The sequence below is a fragment of the Eschrichtius robustus genome, chromosome 3 (genome assembly GCF_028021215.1).
Source record: "Eschrichtius robustus isolate mEscRob2 chromosome 3, mEscRob2.pri, whole genome shotgun sequence".
Taxonomy (NCBI): Eukaryota; Metazoa; Chordata; class Mammalia; order Artiodactyla; family Eschrichtiidae; genus Eschrichtius; species Eschrichtius robustus.
In genome coordinates, this window is record NC_090826.1 from 115,355,501 (window position 1) to 115,376,027 (window position 20,527).

Consider the following 20,527-nt stretch of genomic DNA (forward strand, 5'->3'; position numbering starts at 1 on the left):
CAGCACAGAGACGGAGAAATAGAGAGAGATGAGTAAAGGCCAACCAAGCCCGTAGATATACCAGGAACTTCATAATGGCATCCAGTGTCTTGGTTCAATCGGGGAAGGCTTCCTGGAAGAGGAGAATATCGATGGGAACCCTAGAAGGAGGAGTACCTTGTTTACAAAAGCTTGTGAGTCAGCGAGGGAGGAGCAGACTGGCTTGTTTGCAGGGCACAGTCAGTGTTGAGGGTGTGGGCCTTCCTAGCCTGTCTGAGTGATTTAGGTGGATGAGGGGGGCAGGAGGAGGCCCCAAGAGTAAAAGGGATGAAAGATGAACCGGCTACTCCTTTCCCCTCCCTCCCCCTCCTTGTCTCTCTGGAATTCTCACACTCCCTGCCTCCTGCAGCCACGTGGAGGCACTGAGAAGGCAAGACATTTATGCATCCTCCCTGCTCACCTGCTTGTGCACAGCCTTCGTTCATGGCAGCCTGGGGCTCAGAGGCGGGGCAGGGCCGAGAGCGGGCTGTGTTCACTGCTTAGAATCAGCCTCCCTATACACGGCCAGCCTCGTCACCTCGCCTCCCCTGTAGCCATGCCCCTCAGTGGCCCACCCCAGACCAGCCCAGGTCACAGAATGGCCTTTCATTCTTCCTGCCTCGGGACTCTGAGAAGCTGCCTCCCACTCCCTCGCAGATGCGGACGCAGGCATAATATATATCTACAGACCCACGGCTCCCTCTTTACTCACAGCAATAACCGCTCGAATGCAGTGGTGATGGGCATGGCTTCGGCGGGCCTGGTCCGTGTCCCAGCCCTGACGTTCAGCTCACTCTCCTGTCTCTGAGCACAATGGCCTAAGCTCCCTGAGCCTCAGTACCTTGTCTGTAAATGGGGGTTAATGGTATTTACCATGAAAGGATTAATGAAATGTACTTTGTGGTGAGGATGAAATGAAATCGTATACGTGAGGCGCTTGAGCTGACATGCGGTGGGCGTTCAGTGGATGGTGGAGATGCCGTCGATCACGTTACAGTTTACAGTCGGCTTCATATCCTTGGTGTCCTTTCACCTTCACAGTAACGACTCTGGGGAACAGATGTCAATGTACTTTTTGAATTTTACAAACAAGGAAGCTGAGGCCTCAGACACATGTACATATTGATATACAGACTTAAGTCACAAATCCTAAGAATGTGTTCATAAACTTACACAGGGACACACGCCTAACTGAGCATGGTCGTGATGGATAAGCAGACACCTCAACAGCCTTATTTTCCTTTTTGCCCCAGATACGAAGAGAAAGGTGGGCTAGTGGCAGAGGTGACAGGTGGGCGGCCTTCCCTGAACAAAGGGCGAGGGTCAACGTTACAAGGGAAGGGAGAGCCAATGGAAGGAGAAGCCTTCCCCTCCTCTGCCCATCCAGGACTGTCCTCCTGGGGTGTGGCAGCAAGGTGTGACCTTGGAGGGGCCCACGCAGACCAGGAGACCCCGAGTGGCGGCTCTTTATCCATTTCTCTCCTTCCCACCCTGTTTGCAAATCTGTGCCCATCTGGCATTGGAGCCAGGTACACCGGTGAGCAAAGAGGAAGAGCCCGGCATTCAGCGATCATTCACCAGTCAGGAGTTGGAGGCACTAATGCCTCTTGTCCGAGCAGTAAAGTGAACACACTGCACACGTCACACGTGCCCTGCACACGATAGTCCATATACAGCCCTCATCTGGCCTTCATGAGGGCCCCGGGAATGAGCACCGTGTATCTCTGTTGAAGAAACTGTGACTTGAGGGCCTCACCCAAGATCACATGACAGATGAATAAAGGTGCCAGGATTTGAAACTGGGGCAGCCTGATTCTACAACCCATGCTTTTCAAACCCTCCCACTCTGCACGCGTGAGTTGAGCAGAGTACTGGGATGGGCTACAAGTGGTTCCTCTCTCCTAGAAACCCCAGCATGGAGACTGTCATTTCATAAGCTACAGGACAGCCCTGCCCACAGCTGGACTCATGGGCCTCCCAGGGTCTCCTCTCAAGGGTTCGCTCGGAAAGGCCCCTCTGAGTCTTTCTGGTCTTTCCCAGCAAAAAGCAAACAAAACCCTTTCACATTGCTGGCCAATGAACGAGGTGGACCAGAAATCAAAATTATAATCCAAACCCTTCTGCCTTTATTTCGTCAATCACTTAGCCACTAATTCTGCTAATATCCCCCAGGATGTGCTATCAACCAACCTCTGCACTAGATCTTGAGGCTTTAAGAGAAAATAAGAGGCAGCCCCTGCTCCCAGGGAACTTGCAGTCTGGTTCACCTGAGCATTTAGAAGCCTATGGGAATAGGACAGGGAGAGGCCCCCCTATTTCTTAGTGTCAGACATCTGATTGATTCAATTCCTTAAGCATTTAGCCAGAGCCTGCTTTGGTCATGTTCTAGGCACTGGAGACTGTGTAAATATTAGTGAGATGGAGTTCCTGCTTTTTCAGGGATGACAGTTTGGGTTGGGGAGGGGGCATGGATAATCATCTTAAGTAACGCAAACACAAGGTAGATAGTGCTCGGAGCTCCAAGTGACTGGCTGGGAACCACCAAGGTGGTGATGGAGGGGGATGCGGCACGGAGGGCCCTGTACAGCGGCTGGGATGTGAACAGGATGGACGGCAGTTCAAGAGAAGCTCTGAGGGAAAGAACAGCAAAAACGCGACGAGGAGATGCGGAAGTGCAGGACTTGGCCTGAGGAACCCTGCACGGCAGGCAGAGATGCTTGCAACTCATGTCCATGGCAGCCGGTAGACATGGAAGGTGTTTGAGCAGGGAAGTGGCACAGTCTGACCTGCTGTCTAGAGAAAATAACCTGCCAGCGTGATGGATGGGTTAAGGCCAGCAGGGACTGGAGGCAGGGAGTCCATTTCGGGGGTTGCTGTGATAGACCCCCTCAACTGGCTGCCCCAGGGCAGAGGCGCACACAGGAGGGAACGGACATAAGAAGCTCCGTGGAGGTAGCCACCTTTCTGTGCCAGGCCCCCCAGGCCACAGGAGCAACAGATACAGTGACTATAAATTAGGGGGTAAGGATGGTCCTGCCCTGCCAAGGGGTGGACATGCAGAGGGAGAGATGCCTCCAGGGGCAGGGGTTTTGGTCATATGGGTGGTGTTGGCCGCATCCTGGACTGACTCTGCTCTGCTCTTCTCCACAGTCCCCCCGGAGGACACCAGGATCGATGGTGGGCCTGTGATTCTGCTGCAGGCAGGCGCCCCCCACAACCTCACGTGCCGAGCCTTCAATGCCAAGCCTGCTGCCACCATCATCTGGTTCCGGGACGGGACGCAGCAGGAGGGCGCCGTAGCCAGCACAGTGAGACCCTGCCTGTCCCCCCAGATGCTCCTGGGCCACATCCCAGTGCACCTTTCCTTTCCCACATGGATCTGACCACAGACTCAGGGAGACAGATGTGAACAGGGCCCTCAGAGACCATCTGGTCCAATCCTCCCATTAAATAGTTGGGAAAGTTGAGGTCCGGAGAAGAGAAGTGAATTCCCAGGTTCACAGGTCCAGTCAACAGTTAGCAGAGACTAAGAATAATACTGAAAATAGCTACATTGATTAAGCCCCTACTGTGTACCAGGCACCGTGCATGCCAAGATCTTTATGGACAGTCTCTCTTAAACCTCACAGGAGTTTCATAAATTAGGTGATATTTCCAACTCACAAAGAGTGAACTGATGGTCAGAGAGGTTGACTGACTTGCCAGGGTCACAAAGCTGACATGCAGCAGAGCTGGGGTTTGTGCCTGCATCAGAACGTGGTCTCTCGCTACTGAGTCCCTCGACTTTCTTCCCCCAGCCTCTAGTTGGTACATGTTCCCAGTCGGCGCAACTAAGAGCTTGGAGAGGCAGGGATTACATGTACATGTTATAGATGAGGAACCTATGGCAGAGAAAGACATCAAGTGACTTGCCCAGGATCACACGGCAAAGTTGACGGTGGAGCTGGAATTAGAATCCAGATCTCCTCTTTGGAGCTCCTCCTGCCAGCTGGGGACAAGCACATATGTACCCAGCCCTTTGCTAGATGGTTCAGGAGACAATTCTCATTGAGGGGAGAGAGACTGCTCACCTGTGTGCCTCGGAGTGTGTGGCCCCAGGGAGTGAGTACCCGGATTAGCTCTGCCCTTGACGCTCTGTATGACCTTGGACAATTCACTTGTCTCTGGCCTTCGTTTCACCCTTTGACAAGCAGCAATTTGGCTTCAGTGGTGCTTAACTTTTTCACTACTGAGAACTCCGTTATTTTTTTCCTCTAGGGCTTCATGTTTTGAATATTTTGGCAACCAAACAAACTGATTGGTTAATGGCCATTTGTCATCCACCCCCCTTTTTTATACTCTTTAAAGACACGATGGAGCTTTGAAGCAGCAGGAGGGAGCTGGCGTTACTGCACTGGGCTGGTGCTGTTCTGGTACCACATCGGGCCCAGCAAGGATGCCTATATTGCTGTCAAACTGTGGGCCCCTACTTTGCTTAACAATATGGTTTCCCTTAGGCAGTGTACAATATGGAAAACAGCCCAAGTGTTCCTATGGTCATGTCCAGGGACCTCAGGTTGGATATCACTGGGCTGGTATGAGATTTTGAGCCTGTGAGTCCCTTCCCTGCCCTCAAGGAGTTTATGCTCTAGCAGGAGAGAGCCAGCACTGAAACACACATGCACGGTGCCTAAGAGGCAAGGCCGGATGTGACCAGAGCGGTGTGGAGGAGAGACTGCCTGCAAGGGGCACAAGTTCAGGCTGGGGAGAGAGTCCTGAGGGCTGAGATAGCAAAGGAAGACTTTCCAGAAGAGGAGGGACTTGGGCTGGACTCAGGGGATTCCAGGAATGGGACTCAAAACCATGGGGAAAACTGTACAACACACAGAGTGAACTCTAATGTAAACTATGGGCTTTCGTTAGTATTGGTACCAATGTTGGTTCATCAGTTGTCACACATGTATCAAACTAGTGCATCATGTTAATTAATAATAGGGGAAAGTGGGGGGCCAGAGAGGAGGGTATACAGGAACTCTCTGTATTTTCTATTCAACTTTTCTGGAAACTTTAAACTTCTCTTAAAAAAATAATAAAGTCTATTAATTAAAAACTAAACCAACCCAAACCTGGGGAGGAGGTAGGGGCTGAGGGAGGGTTGAGCTTCAGGTTAAATACCCCTCCAGCAAGCCAGCTCTGAGCGGGTCACCCTGAGAGCAGAGGAGGGGGCTCTTAGCTTAACCGTGTCTCCCACCCTTGTTTCCCGCCCCCCCCCCCCCAGGAACTGCTGAAGGATGGGAAGAGGGAGACCACCATAAGCCAGCTGCTCATCAACCCCACAGACCTGGATATTGGGCGTGTCTTCACCTGCCGCAGCGTGAACGAGGCCATCCCGAGTGGCAAGGAGACGTCCATCGAGCTCGACGTGCACCGTGAGCAGGGTCCTGGGGAGGAGGCAGGGAACGTGGGGTGGGGGGAATGTGCACCTTGAGTGGCATCCTGGGAAGGAGCCCGGGAAGGGCGGGGGACAGCACCCTTTGAGAAGCACAGAAGAATCCCCCAGGCGCCCTGGGACAGATGCTCCACTTCTTTGTCGTCTTGGATTCCCTGGTTTGAACTCTGAGGGCTGGTAGAAGAGGCATCAGCTGTGAGCCAGGCAGTTCCCGGGTTTCAACCGTGTGACTTTGGGCAATGACATAATCTCTCTGAGCCTCAGTTTCTAATTCGGTATACGTGCAGAAAATAAAATGCAGGCCTACAATCCCTTATCAGAAATTCTAAACCAAAAGTGCTTGGGTGGCAAAACCTGAACCGAGGCTCTTCGTAGTCTTTTATTTAACCCACTTAATTGGAATGGCTATACATTTCACTGCAGATGTAGTAATGCGTGTGTCTGTGGGATATTGCCCAGACTGTGCTGGGGGTCTTACACAGTAAATGGTCTGTGCCCACCGTTACCTTTCTAACCCTTGAAATATCCCAAATTCTGAAACACATCTAGTTCCAGGGGTTTCAGATAAGGGATTGTGGACCTGTACCTGCTTCTCAGGGTTGTGAGCGTTAAGTGAGATATAGTGTAAGAGCATCTAGCATGGAGTATGCTACTTGGTAAGTGCTCAATAAATTCCCACTCCCCAGGGAAGGGTGGGAGAGTGGCAGCGATTGGAGAGATGCCCCACCCCCATCCTGGTCAGTGAGCCTAACGAGCCCACACTGACGCCTAGTGGTCACAGTCAGTCAATACACCTTCTGACTAATTTGTCCCTCTGGTATCATCCTTGGTTGTCACCCTAGCCGGCCCCTAGAGGCTCCTGGAATAAAGGTGAAGAAGGCTTATTTATTGGAGCTGGTACACTGCAAACTCAAATTCCCAGGTCACCACACGGGTGAGGTCTGAGTGTGTGAGCTAGAGAGAGAAAAAGAAATTTGAGGGACAGAAAAGACCCTGACTTCCAGTCCTCTGCTTTGCAGACCCTCCTACGGTGACCCTGTCCATTGAGCCACAGACGGTGCAGGAGGGCGAGCGCGTCGTCTTTACGTGCCAGGCCACAGCCAACCCTGAGATCCTGGGCTACAGGTGGGAGGGGCAGGGGCGGGGCACACTCCGGGGAAGGATACTGGGAGGCCCTTGAGGCCAGGAGTGGGGGGGGGCTGAGGAGGACAGGCCACTGGACGTGAGTGAGAGAGCTCCAAGGCCTGACCCCGCTCTGTGTTGCCTGTTCCCCCCAGGTGGGCCAAGGGGGGCTTTCTGATCGAAGATGCCCACGAGAGTCGCTATGAGACGAATGTTGATTATTCCTTCTTCACGGAGCCTGTGTCCTGTGAGGTTCACAACAAAGTGGGGAGCACCAATGTCAGCACTTTAGTCAATGTCCACTGTGAGTAGCTGCAGGGCCAGGGGTGGGGACAGAGGGCCGGGGCTTTAAAGGGCCTGGGGTGGAGTTGGGGAGGCTTCATGAGGCTGAGGAGGCGTGGGGAGGAGGCAGGACAGGAGAAGGAAGAGGAGAGCGATTGGAGCTGACCCCCAGTGAGACTAAGACCCTAACGGGCTGTTCCTTTCTACCTCAGTTGCCCCCCGGATTGTAGTGGACCCCAAACCCACGACCACGGACATTGGCTCTGATGTGACCCTCACCTGTGTCTGGGTTGGGAATCCCCCCCTCACCCTCACCTGGACCAAAAAGGACTCAAACATGGTAAGAAGCTTGCTGCCTCTCCGGGACGCTGGGAGGAAGGAGCCTGGCCACAGGCTGGGGAGAGAGGGGGCAAAGGAGGTGCAGCATTATTTTTCAACTTGAACCTGGGCTATTTCCAAGTTCTCAGGATTTGGAAGAGAAGGACGGTGCTTGCAATCAACCCCACCCTCCTCGGCAGACAGCTGGCCGCTGCAGTGGCAGTGGGAGGGACGTGATGACCTGTGGGGTGGGACGGGGGCAGGGGGCCTGAGTGGAACTGCTGCGGTGGCAAGAGACCTGGTAAAAGAATGCTGCATAGGAGGGTGGAGCAGCTGGGATGACTCACTAGAGAAAAGAAGGCTGAATTGTGCCGCTCTACAGCGACCTGCCTTGGACAGTTTGGGCCACAATTGCAAAAAAGAGGGATTTCAGAGTGAAACTTCCTACCTCATTTGGCGAGAGAAGCACTAGAACAGATGACCAGAAGCGGCTGTATCCTCTATACAGAATGATGGCAGCCTCACCCGCCCTCTTGAGCCTCCACCCACTTTCTCCCCGCTCTTATAGAGATGATGTGTCTAAGTGCCAACCTATTTAGAGTCAGGGGATGGACCAGATAGACTCGGGACCCTGTTTCCCTTCTGGGAATTCACTTGTGGCCCTTCCTGCTTTCTTTCCAATGCCTCCAATGCGGGGGCCCGCACGGATCTAGGGGCCCAGGCCTCCTGGCTCCCCACCCGAGGCTGCTCTCTCTGCCCAGGTCCTGAGTAACAGCAATCAGCTGCTGCTGAAGTCGGTGACCCAGGCCGATGCCGGCACCTACACCTGCCGGGCCATCGTGCCTCGGATCGGAGTGGCCGAGCGGGAGGTGCCACTTTATGTGAATGGTGAGTGGCCTGAGGGGGGCGGGGGGCCTGTGAGGGGGGAGGCGGGCACCGGAGGTTCCAGCTGGCCCTGACCACGTCGTCTTGCTTCTTGCAGGGCCCCCCATTATCTCCAGCGAGGCCGTGCAGTACGCTGTCAGGGGTGATGGTGGCAAGGTGGAGTGTTTCATCGGGAGCACGCCTCCCCCAGACCGCATTGTGAGTGCTGGGCCTGGCCTCCGGCCGGCAGCCGCTTGCTTCTCTGCTTCGCTCAGCCTCCTCCCGCTTTCCCCAGGCCTCTTCTGTGCCCCGTGCTTCTCATCCTCAGACTCTGTCCCTCTGTCCCTCTTCCTGTTCAAATGCCATCTCCTCTCTTACTTGTTGTGTGACCCTGAGCCAGTTACCTGTTATTTGGGACCTCAGTTTCCTCATCCATAAAACAGGGGCACTAATCCCTACCAAACAGGGTTGCCGTGAGAAGTGATGTGACCACACGTGTGAAAGGCCGGGTGGGGCCTCCCTGGATATGCTGTTAGTTCCCCTGGGCTTTCACTCCTGCTGTTTCCTCTCCCTGGTCTCCTCCCCTTTCCTCAGCCTCCCGGTCTCTTCCTTGCTCTCTCCTCTGCCTTCTGCCCCTCGACCCTGCCCCCTCAGTTCTGTCCCACCCTGTCAGCCCCTCCTCTCGCTTCTCCTGCCTTCCTCCTCCTACCAGCCCCCATGCTGCTCTCCACCCCCCTCCCTCTCCCCCACACCATGAACCATTAATTCCTTCCGTGACCATTAACCGTCAAACCCCTCAGCACATTTAATGACCATTTGGCTAACTCCAGGGCTGCCCAGGGACACTTCATTACCACGGCCGCCTGGGCAGCGTGCGGCTTGGCTCCCGGGGGGCTTTCCTTGCAGAGCTAGGAGGACTGATCCCTGGAAAGGAGCCAGTGCTCAGTGGCTCTCCCTCCCTCAGGTTCCACTCTGAGGGAGGGGACACAAAGCGGGGGGGATGCCCCAGCTAGGGGGTCGGGGATGGAGGAGCCTAGGAGAGACAGCTCTCCGGTGCCAATTCCCACTCATTATAAGGGTCTGTGGATGAGTCTCTGGAGCCAGTGGGCTATGTAGGGCCGGCTGTGCGGTGGTTAAAGGTGGGGTTGAAGGTTAAGTTATGTTTACTTAGCATCTCAGACTATCAATCAGAGCTGGAGGAAAGCTGGAGCATGTCTACCTCTAGCCTGGTCCTCTCCTTTTATAGGAAACTGAGACCCAGAGAGGGAAGGGGAGGCTACACGGGGCTCGAGGGGAGAGTCAGGCCCAGAGCCCAGGGTTCTTGGCTCTCCACCCAGGATTTGTTTGACCACATCAGGGGTCCCACATGTTGCTTCATTGGATCAGCTGGGGTTGTTACAAAAATAGAGATCCCCAATAAAAGAAGCCTGAATTCTAACTTGGAGAAGGTGGGTCTTTGGGACGGTAGTCTACCATCTTCTTGGCCTGCTGGCTTTCCGAATAAAATTGCTCTCCCCTGCCCCAGCAGAAACAGCAACAACAAAATAGAGATTCCTGGGCCTCTCCCCTGGAGAGTCGAATTTAGGAGATAAGCCCCGGGAATCTGCATGTTAAAGAGTGTCTCTGAGCGTATTTGAATGGTCCTAACACATGTCGCAGGCATGTTTGGGGGCCGCTGCTTCTCCTCGACCGGAGGTTTGATGCCAGGGTTTGAGGCAGCAGGTGTGACTTGGGCTTGTTGCAGGGCAAGTGTGGGGCTGGGCTTAAGAGCACATGAGGTGAGGATGTGAGGATGCCTGGAGGGTGGGCCACCTGCCTCTTCCTCATTCCGTCCTGCCCTCCCCACCCCAGGCATGGGCATGGAAGGAGAACTTCCTGGAGGTGGGGACCCTGGAACGCTACACGGTGGAGAGGACCAACTCAGGCAGCGGGGTCCTGTCCACGCTCACCATCAACAACGTCATGGAGGCCGACTTTCAGACCCACTACAACTGCACAGCCTGGAACAGCTTCGGCCCAGGCACAGCCATCATCCAGCTGGAAGAGCGAGGTGACAGCAGTACTGGCTGTGTAGCCAGGGCGCAGGGCAGCCTGGAGACTCTGCTCCCTCTTCTCTCTGGGGGCATGGCTCAGAGAGACAGCTCCCTCCTGGGCCTGCCCACCAGAGCCTGGCCTTGGTGCTCAGCTGGAAAACCCACTCGCATTTTTAAACATTTATCGAGCATCTGCTATGTGCCAGGCACCCCCTCTAGAAACTGCAGGGACAGATGTGAACGAACACAGTTCTTGCCCTCCGGGAACTTTCAGTTCAGTGGAGAACTTACAGAGTGGTAGCAAATGACTTCAGATGGAGAAAAATGAAATGATCTGTGAAAGGGAGTAACACTCCCTACCTCACTGGGTTGGTGTGAGGGTTAAATGAGAAGATAGTCATGAAGTACCTGGCATAGAATAGGTGCCCAGGAAGCTTCGGTTCCCCTACCTCTTCACGAATCCTTAGTCTTGTAGGAGACACATAGTCCCTCCCTTAAGGCACTAATAGCGTGATGAAAGGGGCATCATGCCTTTGACTTTTTTGGAAGCTCCCAACTCTGATGAGGAAAAGAGCCCCCACTCCTCTTTCTTTTTAATGAGAACTAGCCATTTGACATGGGAGATGGGGGAAAATAACTGGGGGTCCCCTCGAGTCTTTCTTAGCTGAGGACACCAGCAAGAGCAAGGGGTTGGTGGGGAAGAACAGAGTAATAGAGTGAGGCGGGACTCCGCAGGGAAGGCTTTCTGGAACAGAAGAGACTTACATGGATCTGATCCATCCAGGACAGCCAGGAAGGGAGAAAACGCTGGAGGCAGGATTCCTGGGTCCTTCTTATCTCTGGGGAGCAGGGGGAACCAACCAGAACCGTTTGAGCCCTGGGAGGGTAGGTGCAGATGGAGCAGTCACAGTGGTGTGTGTGGGGAAGGCAGTGAAAGAGGTCAGAACACATGGCAGATGGGAGAATGTGGGGACAGCTGATCTCAGACAAGAGCCCAACCCAGGAAGGAGAGACAAGCCTCACAGACAGGTGGGCTGCAAGAGAGGGACAGACGGACCACCAAGGCCAGGGTCAAGTTGATCCCAATTCTGATGACGCTGAAGCACAGGTCTAAACCCAAACAGTGCAGACTTCCTCTCAAATCCCACCTTGACTTTAATTGAACACAGCTCAGCTGAAACATAAACCTGTGCACAATCCAGGGGGGCACGGAGCTCGGCTGTCCTCACCTTCAGCCAGCACTGAGCTCAGCTCCTCCGTGTGGCCCCCATCCTCACCCTCCCCCTTTCCTTCCCTCATCTGAAGAGGTGTTACCTGTGGGCATCATCGCCGGGGCCACCATCGGCGCAGGCATCCTGCTCATCTTCTTCTTCATCGCCTTGGTGTTCTTCCTCTACCGGCGCCGCAAAGGCAGTGAGTATGGGCCCTGCTCAGGCCTCAGCCCTCCTGGGGGTCCCCAACAGGCAGGGCCTGGGAGAGGTGAGGGGGTTGACAGCGGCGCTCCCCAGGCCAGGTGGGGCCAGAAGCAGCCTCTGCAGAGGCTGGCAGAAAGCGTCCAGGCTGCTCCTTCTGTCCCAGGTCGCAAAGATGTGACCCTGAGAAAGCTGGACATCAAGGTGGAGACAGTGAACCGGGAGCCACTCACGATGCATTCTGACCGGGAGGACGATACTGCCAGCGTCTCCACGGCCACCCGTGTCATGAAGGCCATCTACTCGGTGAGGGTCTGCTCCTCCCTGGCCCAGCTCTCCTCACACTCTTGGGACCGGCTCCACCCCAGCTCAGCAATACTGTCACTCCCTCCTCCCTCAGTCATCCTCCCTTGGTCCTGCCCCCTCCCCCGCATGCTCACACGCTCATACACACACACACGCTCATGCACATACATACATGTGCACATGTACATTCATAAACACATTCACGTGCCCACGCTCCCCAGGCTAATTTCCCTCCACTAGAGGACAGGCAGGTGGGGCCTGCACAGGCTTCCTTCACCCCAGCCTCCGCCCTACAGAGTGTCAGAATTGGAAACCCCTAGAAGTTTTCTGGCCCAACTGCCTCATTGCTCAGATGAGGAAAGAGCCCCAGAAAGGGGCAGGGACATACCCAAGCATTGCATGTTAGCGACAAAATTGGTGCTAGAACCCAGGTCTCTGGCCTCTTCCCACCACATCCCAGCGCCTCTGCTGGGAGAGGACACAGAGTTCAAGTCTGCCCATGACCCCAGACCCTTCCCCTTAATAGGTGACCTCTGGGTGTGGGGATAGGCTGGGCAAGGAAGGACGAGGGCAGGGTGTCCGTCTCCTGATGCCCCACTCCTGCTGCTCTGCAGTCCTTCAAGGATGACGTGGACCTGAAGCAGGACCTGCGCTGTGACACCATCGACACCCGGGAGGAGTATGAGATGAAGGTGGGAAAGCGGGAGGGGCCGGCGCACGGGGGCTGGTGGGAACGGGGGCTCTGAGGGCCTGCAGGGTGGAGGTGAGGGCAGGTTTGGGGAGGAGCGGTCAGCAGGTTATTGAGGAAACGGGAGGTGGGGAGCTATTGGCTGAGAACCCAGGGCAGAGCCAGAGAAAGAGGCCCAGCGGGCCATGACGCGACGACACCCTTCCCCCAAGAGAGACTCCCCTCCTCCATCCTCTTCTCTCGTTGCCCCCCAGGATCCCACCAATGGCTACTACAATGTGCGTGCCCACGAAGACCGCCCGTCTTCCAGGGCAGTGCTCTATGCTGACTACCGTGCCCCCGGCCCTGCCCGCTTCGACGGCCGCCCCTCTTCCCGCCTCTCCCACTCCAGCGGCTATGCCCAGCTCAACACCTACAGCCGGGCCCCGGCCTCTGACTACGGCCCTGAGCCCACACCCCCAGGTCCTGCTGCCCCAGCTGGCACCGACACCACCAGCCAGCTGTCCTACGAGAACTATGAGAAGTTCAATTCCCATCCCTTCCCCGGGGCAGCAGGGTACCCCACCTACCGACTGGGCTACCCCCAGGCCCCTCCGTCCGGCCTGGAGCGGACCCCGTATGAGGCATATGACCCCATTGGCAAGTACGCCACTGCCACGCGATTCTCCTACACCTCCCAGCACTCGGACTACGGCCAGAGATTCCAGCAGCGCATGCAGACGCACGTGTAGGGCTAGAGCCTGGCCGGGGCATCTCTGCGGGGCAGAGGAGAAGGCTCTCACAGCTGTTCCCTGATATTCAGGGGCATTGCTCGTTGTTGCTCCCGTCCTGGACCAGCCTTCCTCCTCCCACCGTGGCAGGCAGGGAGCAGGTCTCCCGGAAACACCCCGTCCCGAGGATGGTGCTCTGTGCATGCCCCAGCCTCCTGGGCCTGCCCGTCCCTCTTCTTCGGGAGGATGTGTCTCTTCTGACCTGCACTCTCGCCTGGCCCCAGCCTGGGGACGGGGAAAGTGAAGGTTGCGGAGAGCAGAGGGGGCACTTTTTAGCATTCCCTTTCTATCCCACCCCTCTGATCTCCCGTGAGTAGACAGGGGGTCATGTGGAGATGAACAGGCTTTGGCCCAGGGGGCATGAAGTGTGGGGGTGGGTGGCTCTGGTACAGATAGGTGGAAGTGGGGTAGCCTGGCCAGTCCATCTGTCGTCTGCGTTCATACCTTGGATGCATCTCTCCCTCCTTGGGACTGCAGAAAGGACCTTGGATTTATTTTAGTCCTGGCACCAAGTTCAGATCCAGCCCTCCTTCAGCTGGGAGTAAAGTGCCAGTCATCCTGGCTGCCCATGGGGACACCTGTCTGTCTGCCTGCAGAGGGATCCAGGTATGTCCCGTAGTGCTGCCCCCTTTGCTTCTCCTCTGTGCTGGGCCGACCAGATAAGCCAGGGGGTCGTGATGGAGAAGGAAAGGTCAGGAACCATGTCCTGAGTCACTAGCCAGACAGCAGTGTGCTATATAGCAGTTTCCAGAACCCACGCTAGAGGGAGCCCCCCCAAGCCCCCTCCCCTCCCCAGTCTGCCCCACTTCCTGGCTTTAACTCTCTAGCATGCCTGGGGAGTGGTGGGGTGAGGGTGGGAGTGCTATAGGCTATTTTTCAAAGACAACAAAAAACAATAAAAACCTCATTTGGAGAAAAAAAGCAAAAAAGCTGTAGGGAGTCCCCCACCCAAATACAAGTCCCAGTGGAAAGGAAAGGGGGCATCTGTTCTTCACCAGATTCCCAACACCTTCCATTACTCGTTCAGTCTCCAAGCACTTTGAATCCATTTTTAAACATTCAGGCGGTGAGACCTGTCATCTGATGGGCGCTGATAGGACAGGGAGGGGGCCTGGCTGTCGGGCTCTGCTGTCCTACCCTAGGGCCAACCAGCTGGTTAGAGAGGCCACCTTCCTGGGGGCATGGGAGATGTTCTCTTTAGACGGGTTTTGTTCTGTTAAGTGTCTGATTTTTTCTTGGACCAATCAGATTCCTTCTTCCAGTTTCAGTGCCTTGAGTGTCCAGCTTCGGTTGACCGGCCCTGGGTGGGTGGCTGCGCGGGGAGCCGGTATTGTGAGCGCAAACTCACTGCCAAGTGTTGCAGAGTTTAGGGGACCGACGGGTGAGGGGGCCTGGTAAGAGGAAGGGCGGGCCTGGTAAGGTCATGCGGAAGGGCACTGCAGGCAGCCACGGCCCAGGCGGCCCCCCACGCCCACCCTCACCTCCATCTACACACGCGCACGCACGCCTGCACATGCATTCCGCATTCTCAGCCGCCACCTCCTGACCAAAGAGAACCGGCGCTCCAAAGAGAACTCCCTCCCCCGCCCCGGCCTCCCCTTCCCTAGAAGCAGGGTCCGCTCTTCCCCTTGAGCGGGCGGGTCCTCCGCTGCAATCCCCGGAATGCGCTTTGCCCTTTCTCGTGGTCGCCGTTCATTAGTCATGTTCGCTTTAATGAGTTACATGCCCATCAGTCACGGGCCATCGCCACCTTTGCGGATGGCTCTGCGGGGTGACATTCCTCGCCATCCCTTGGCTGGTAAGGACCCGCTCATACCCAGGAAGAAAGTAGTTCCAGTTCCAGCCTCTCAAAATGCCTCTGCATCCTCCTTCACTTCACCGGGGGCAAGTCCCGAGGACCGGCCCTTCCAGAGGCATCATACGGGCTCCCAGCACTATTCCACCCTCACCCCTGGAAGCTGACTCCTTCCTGCGGAGTCCTTTTCTGTGAGCTCAGTGACAAGGTCTGTTAAGGATGCAGGTTCCTGTGCAAATTCATGCATATTTTGATGATTTTCACAGAAGCCATGGGTAATCTAAACAGTTAAAATCTAAAGATGGTGGCTTTTTAAACAGGAATATTCCAAAAGACATTTACTTTTGTTTGTTAGGGGTTTGGCCACATTCGCTTGTTTACTCCTTTTTGGTTTTAGTGCTGGGTCCATTCTGTTGATGGGGAGAAGGAGAACCTGAGGTCACTCGGTAACTCAGCTGACACTGCAGGAACCATGGGTTTTGGAAGCCAGATACAGAGCTACTTCCCTGTTCTCTGTTCCTTAACACGTTACAGTACCTGGGTATCAAGCAAGCACCATGCAAGGCACAGGGGGATGTCAGCAACCAACGCAATCTCTGCCCTCTGCAACTTGCACTCTGGTCTGACCAGAATCTGAATTGGGACCGACCTGTTAAGCCAGTGGAATTGCTTTTCTGGGGAGTGGCAGGTGCCCTTGAGCATGGAGGGTTGCTGTCTGAGGCTGGAGTCCCCCAGCATGGTGCCTCAGTCCTTGATGTGGTCACTTTGGTGATCCTGACTGCCTTTGCCATTTTAGTTTTGGTGGGAAGACCAAGGGGTCAGGAGACGTGGGACCCAGTTCTGAAGCTGCCATTTACTGAGTGACCTTGGCCTAACCTCTTTAGGTTCATTGCCCCCTATTTTCTGGTCTTTAAGATGAAGGGGGAGAGTTGCACAAACCTCGAATTATCCTGCTCTTGCTGTATTCATTTGGTGAGGTGCAAGGGCCTGCCATCCCTAGCAAGGATTTGGGAACAGTGACTGAGCAGGTGGAGAGATGGGAGAATTGAAAGGTTCTCCTATCTTAAAAGAAACTTTCACTGTGGGCTTCATCACCTTGTCAGAAGTGTTGTGAAAGAATTTCCACTAGAAACCCCTTAATCCCAAACAGTAGCAAAAAACATATCCTAAACCTCAGTGAAATTGATGTGGGGTTATCCTTTGGCCATTGAGCTGCTCCCCACTCAGAATCCTGACAGTTTTGCAAAGGTGTCTCTGGCTAGGTCAGGGCACGGTGAGTTTCCTTCACTGTGCACCCAGGTTTCAGGCAGCCTTCTCCGTAGGGAGAAATGGAAGCAGCCACCCTCCACCCCAGTCCTCAGGAGCACTCCCGTGGCCTGGGGACAGCCAGCCTCACTTACTGAGCAAGGGGAAGCCTGCAGGCTAAGGTGTCTCTCGAGCCAGAGGGCAAGGCGTGAGAACAGCTGGCATCTCTGCAGGAGCAGTTTGGAAGGGCAGCTGGTAGAGTGAAGAGGGAGTCCAGCAGTTTTTGACTTAAGTTCTGGATCTTGAAGACGTTCTTGTGATTCTGGATGACCCACAGTCTCCTTGTGGAGGGCCCGGCTTGCATCCTAAATCCCAGATCCCTCCAAGTCTAGCCACAAAGTACGCATGAAGCAAAACCCACCATAAGTCAGAAAGGAAAGCAGCCAGGGATGGGGGCAGCGCTATACTCTCACAGATGTCCTGCACGGGATGAAAGAGGTTAGTTTGATTCCCACCCCATCCCCACCCTGTCTCCAGGCACTGCACCTTCTTGTCCCAGCAGGTGCTGCTTTCCTTATAATTTTGAAGGCAGCCTTTTCTGCTTTACAGGATGGAGCCCTGGAGTCTCTTTCACCCTGGTGCCCTCTCGTTAAACGGGTGGTGTTCTGTCAGGAGCCACAAGTCCTGGGCTCCTTCAGATGGAATCAGATGGTCTCTCAGTGTACTTGACCCATGTACATAGCAGTGTTGGGCCATTCGGGTTTGGAGAAAACCACGTTAAAGCCAAGAGCCCAGTTGGACTGAACTGGCTCAGTCACTGCCTCACTCTGCTGTGAGGGTGGTTCTCTCCCCACTGCTGCACACCCAAGCACCCCGGCCTCGGAAACCCTGGCTTCTCTGCCAACTTAGTGCTGTGTGTCCTGAGCCAGCTCACCACTCTCTGCCCCTACGGGCCCTTCTGCATGTCGAGGGAATCACCTGGAAGGCATTAGTGAAGCTTCTGACCCTGGTGGGACCAGTAAGGAGGTGATAATAGAACATTGAAGTGCACAGACCAAGGGATGTAATTGGAAAGGCATTTATTTTTGTGAAGAGGCTATAAAATTAGCATTTAAATAACCCATCCCCTTCTCCCTGCCTCCCCCTTATCCCCCCATGAGACCTCTCCTTTCCTGGAGGCCAGCCTCTTTCTGTAAGGCACTGGCCTCACTTATCAGCTGGGTCCTGACCTTCCACTTCTGTGCTGCTGGAAGAGGATGGAAAGATGTGTGGCTCGGGAGATTCCTCAATTTGGGAGATGGGGCGGGGCAGAATCCCATTTTCTTGCATCACTGTGAGGGAGCTCCAGGCCCTGTCCCTGGAGGAATAATTGCTGCGCAGAAGTCACAGGCCATACTGGGCGGTTCTGGTACAAGCCTGCCCTTAAAAATAATAACAATAATGATAATAATAACTGTTTGCATAGAGCTGTCACTCATTCCTACCAATCTCCTGTCCCCTGATCCTGGCTTTTTGCTGTCCCCAACCACTGGCCTTTGCAAGTGTTGGTGGGCCATGGGTTCTTCTGTTCACTTCTGGGATCTTCAGATGCTTCCCCCTGGGAGTACCCCTAATTCTGGGGAGAGAGCAGCCAAGTTGCCAATACAATCAAATTCTCGCCGCAATCTTGCTAGCAATAGTGACCCAGAAGATTCGGCTGCTGCCTCCAATTACACCAGAATGAGGCCCAGGGCTCCCTGTGGTCCCTTTTTCTACCCCACTATTCTTGGGATTACAACCACCACTTCTGGCTCCAGTTAAATTTTCTCCACCCAAACCCTGATAATAAATGGATCCATGATGATAATTAAGAGAAGAGGAAAAAAAAATATTATTTTTGTTAGGACAAACCATCGTAGATTTTTAGCAATGTGTATCTGTGTGTCCCTCACACTTTTTCCTATTCTGCCTTTTTTCATTTTCCTTTTTTTTAAAATATTATGTACTATATTTTTAGTCTCAAGCACACTATATATTATATATATTTAATTTTTTTATATATATAAATATAAATGTTTTAAAAAGTACCATGTTTTGTGTTGTTTAATGCACGAGCAACTCTAGTTACTTAAAACCTTGCCTGATTTGGGGTGAAATGATCAAAGTTGGAGGAAAAGATAGATCTTTGGGTTGAGATGGCAGAGACTATATATTTGTGTCACCTCCAGGCTGTGGGGCAAACACATTTTTATTCACCAGTTTGTGTCTGTTGCAGAAGCCTGAGGCCAACTATGGCAGTTCAGGGACAAACAGCCAGAGACTCTGTGCTTTTGGAACACAGCATCCAAATGTTCTGTGCCAAATCTGATTATGGGGATAGGAAATGGGGGGGAGAATGAATCTGGGATCCAAATCGCGAAGGATTTGGGAGTGTGAGGATGAACAGGACTGCTTTCATTTATTTAAAATGCACTGGTTTGGGTAAAAAGCAAAGTTACCAGGTCGCCAACCCTTTGAACTTGAAGTGAAACAGAATGAAGAAAACAGATGGTGCAGCGGTACACACACACAGAGGCCATCCTGCTGAGAAATTCTAAATTCTCCGAGTTTAGTAGAATTTGCAAAGATTTTACTTTACTCTTTTCACAGGAGTGTTTGAGGATAACGGGGGGAAAAAATTGTTTTCAGATAATGTTTTTGAAAGCTATAAATCACTAAAGAAATACAAGGGTTTATTGTTTCCCTCATCCACTTAACAATCCAGCAAACTAAAGATGGTCCACAGTAGCCTTTTTGTACACAAGGGACACAGAACACAGTCAGAGCTAGGGATGTAAGAGAGCTGAAAACAAATACTTTAGAGGTAATGCAACCCATTTCCAAGAATGTTGTAGGGCACAACCCAGAGCTACTACAGAGGGTGGGGCAGGACGCAGTGGGGGCTGCAGTTTGGAGCGTGTCCTGGACCAGAGCCTGTAGGTAGCTCAAGGGGCGTCCAAGCTGGATGGGAATAAGAGACCTCCGTGCAAGGTGAATCTCGAGGCTACAGCCAGGTAAGTTGAACTGGCATAGGTAAAATATGGCATGATAGTTGGAATCCAGAAGCAAACAGAGAGAGTTAAGAAAAAGAGAGAGAGAGAGAAAGGAGAAGAAGCACGTTTGTGCAAACATGGAGGCCAAGTGAATTCTGTTAGGCCAAGTAGTGTTAGGTGGGGTGTTTCCTGTGCTTTGTATCTGCTTGGGATGCATTTTATTCCTCTCTGCATCCCCAGAGCCCAGCCCAAGGCCAGCAGGTACTTTGGGACAAGTCTGTGAGCTGTATAGGGCACCACACGATACTTGTTGTCAAACCCAAGTTCATGTGCCCTACATACAGTGAGCCCAAAGAAACTGAAACATTGGAGTTTGGGGCAGAGAAAGGTTTATTGATTAAGAGGACACTGACCAAGAAGATGGGAGACGTTTCTTGGATTCATCTTACTGACTGGCCAAGGTGTAAGGTTTTTAAAGGCAGCATTTTGGGATGAGGGTTGCAGGGAGCATGACTTTTTTTCTTTTTGGTTGGTGGTGAGATAACAGAGTGGTGTTTTGGGAATTTTAATCATCAGCCTTCTGGTTCCAGCCAGTCTGGGGTCTACGGACTTGTGGTCAGCATGTAGTCACCATCCTCCACCTGGGTGGGCATCTTCATTCCCACAGAACAACTCAAAGATGTGTGTCAAATTGTTAGGTGTGTGTCCCTCGAGGAGGAACTAGGACTCTGTCCATCACTGAACTATTGTTTCTTGACTGCTTTTCCTTTGTTTCTGCATCCCCTCACTTCCCTAATTAGTAACTGCTTGAGTCTGCTCTTTGGAACTCAGGGAAGACCTAGGAGACTAAAGCTTTTTCCTACAAATAAGAAATGAGGGACACAGAAATGCTTCTGTGCCCAGGAGCGTCCTGCAGGGTCTTGCTCAGTTTCAATTCCCACTTTTCTTTGATATTCCTCAATCCTGAGGGGAACTGGGGTGGGACAAGAAACGGAATAAAGTTTTAGATGGAGAGATTGGTCATAAGCTCGACGGGGACTTGGTTTTAGGGGGAACCCACTCTCATATCTAGGCACTAGATAGGCCGCAGGAGCCTGTCTCATGTATTAGGTCTCTTCCTGTGACAGGGGCCCAAGCCCTTCCCTTAAGTCACCCCCAGCCTGAAGACAAGTAGTAATGTTGTGGGAAGGGGGATCCCTTCCAGGGCCCTAGAGTGGGCTCTTGTCTAACACTCG

General features: G+C 53.5%; 1 protein-coding gene across 3 annotated transcripts in view; it reads left to right on the forward strand.

Moving 5' to 3' along the window:
* KIRREL1 (kirre like nephrin family adhesion molecule 1) overlaps nucleotides 1-18,347 on the forward strand; it is a 97,679-nt gene extending 79,332 nt beyond the window's left edge. For 2 of the 3 annotated variants that reach the window (XM_068541070.1, XM_068541072.1), the window contains exons 4-15: nucleotides 3,169-3,326; nucleotides 5,276-5,426; nucleotides 6,466-6,571; nucleotides 6,724-6,872; nucleotides 7,063-7,190; nucleotides 7,882-8,056; nucleotides 8,151-8,251; nucleotides 9,884-10,082; nucleotides 11,371-11,478; nucleotides 11,644-11,783; nucleotides 12,398-12,475; nucleotides 12,726-18,347. In XM_068541070.1, the coding sequence (XP_068397171.1) occupies nucleotides 3,169-3,326; nucleotides 5,276-5,426; nucleotides 6,466-6,571; nucleotides 6,724-6,872; nucleotides 7,063-7,190; nucleotides 7,882-8,056; nucleotides 8,151-8,251; nucleotides 9,884-10,082; nucleotides 11,371-11,478; nucleotides 11,644-11,783; nucleotides 12,398-12,475; nucleotides 12,726-13,202 (1,970 nt within the window). In that variant the 3' untranslated portion in view covers nucleotides 13,203-18,347. The remainder of the gene's footprint in view (nucleotides 1-3,168; nucleotides 3,327-5,275; nucleotides 5,427-6,465; nucleotides 6,572-6,723; nucleotides 6,873-7,062; nucleotides 7,191-7,881; nucleotides 8,057-8,150; nucleotides 8,252-9,883; nucleotides 10,083-11,370; nucleotides 11,479-11,643; nucleotides 11,784-12,397; nucleotides 12,476-12,725) is intronic. The other variant, XM_068541071.1, reaches the window with a different exon arrangement.
* Nucleotides 18,348-20,527: the final 2,180 nt, after the last annotated feature.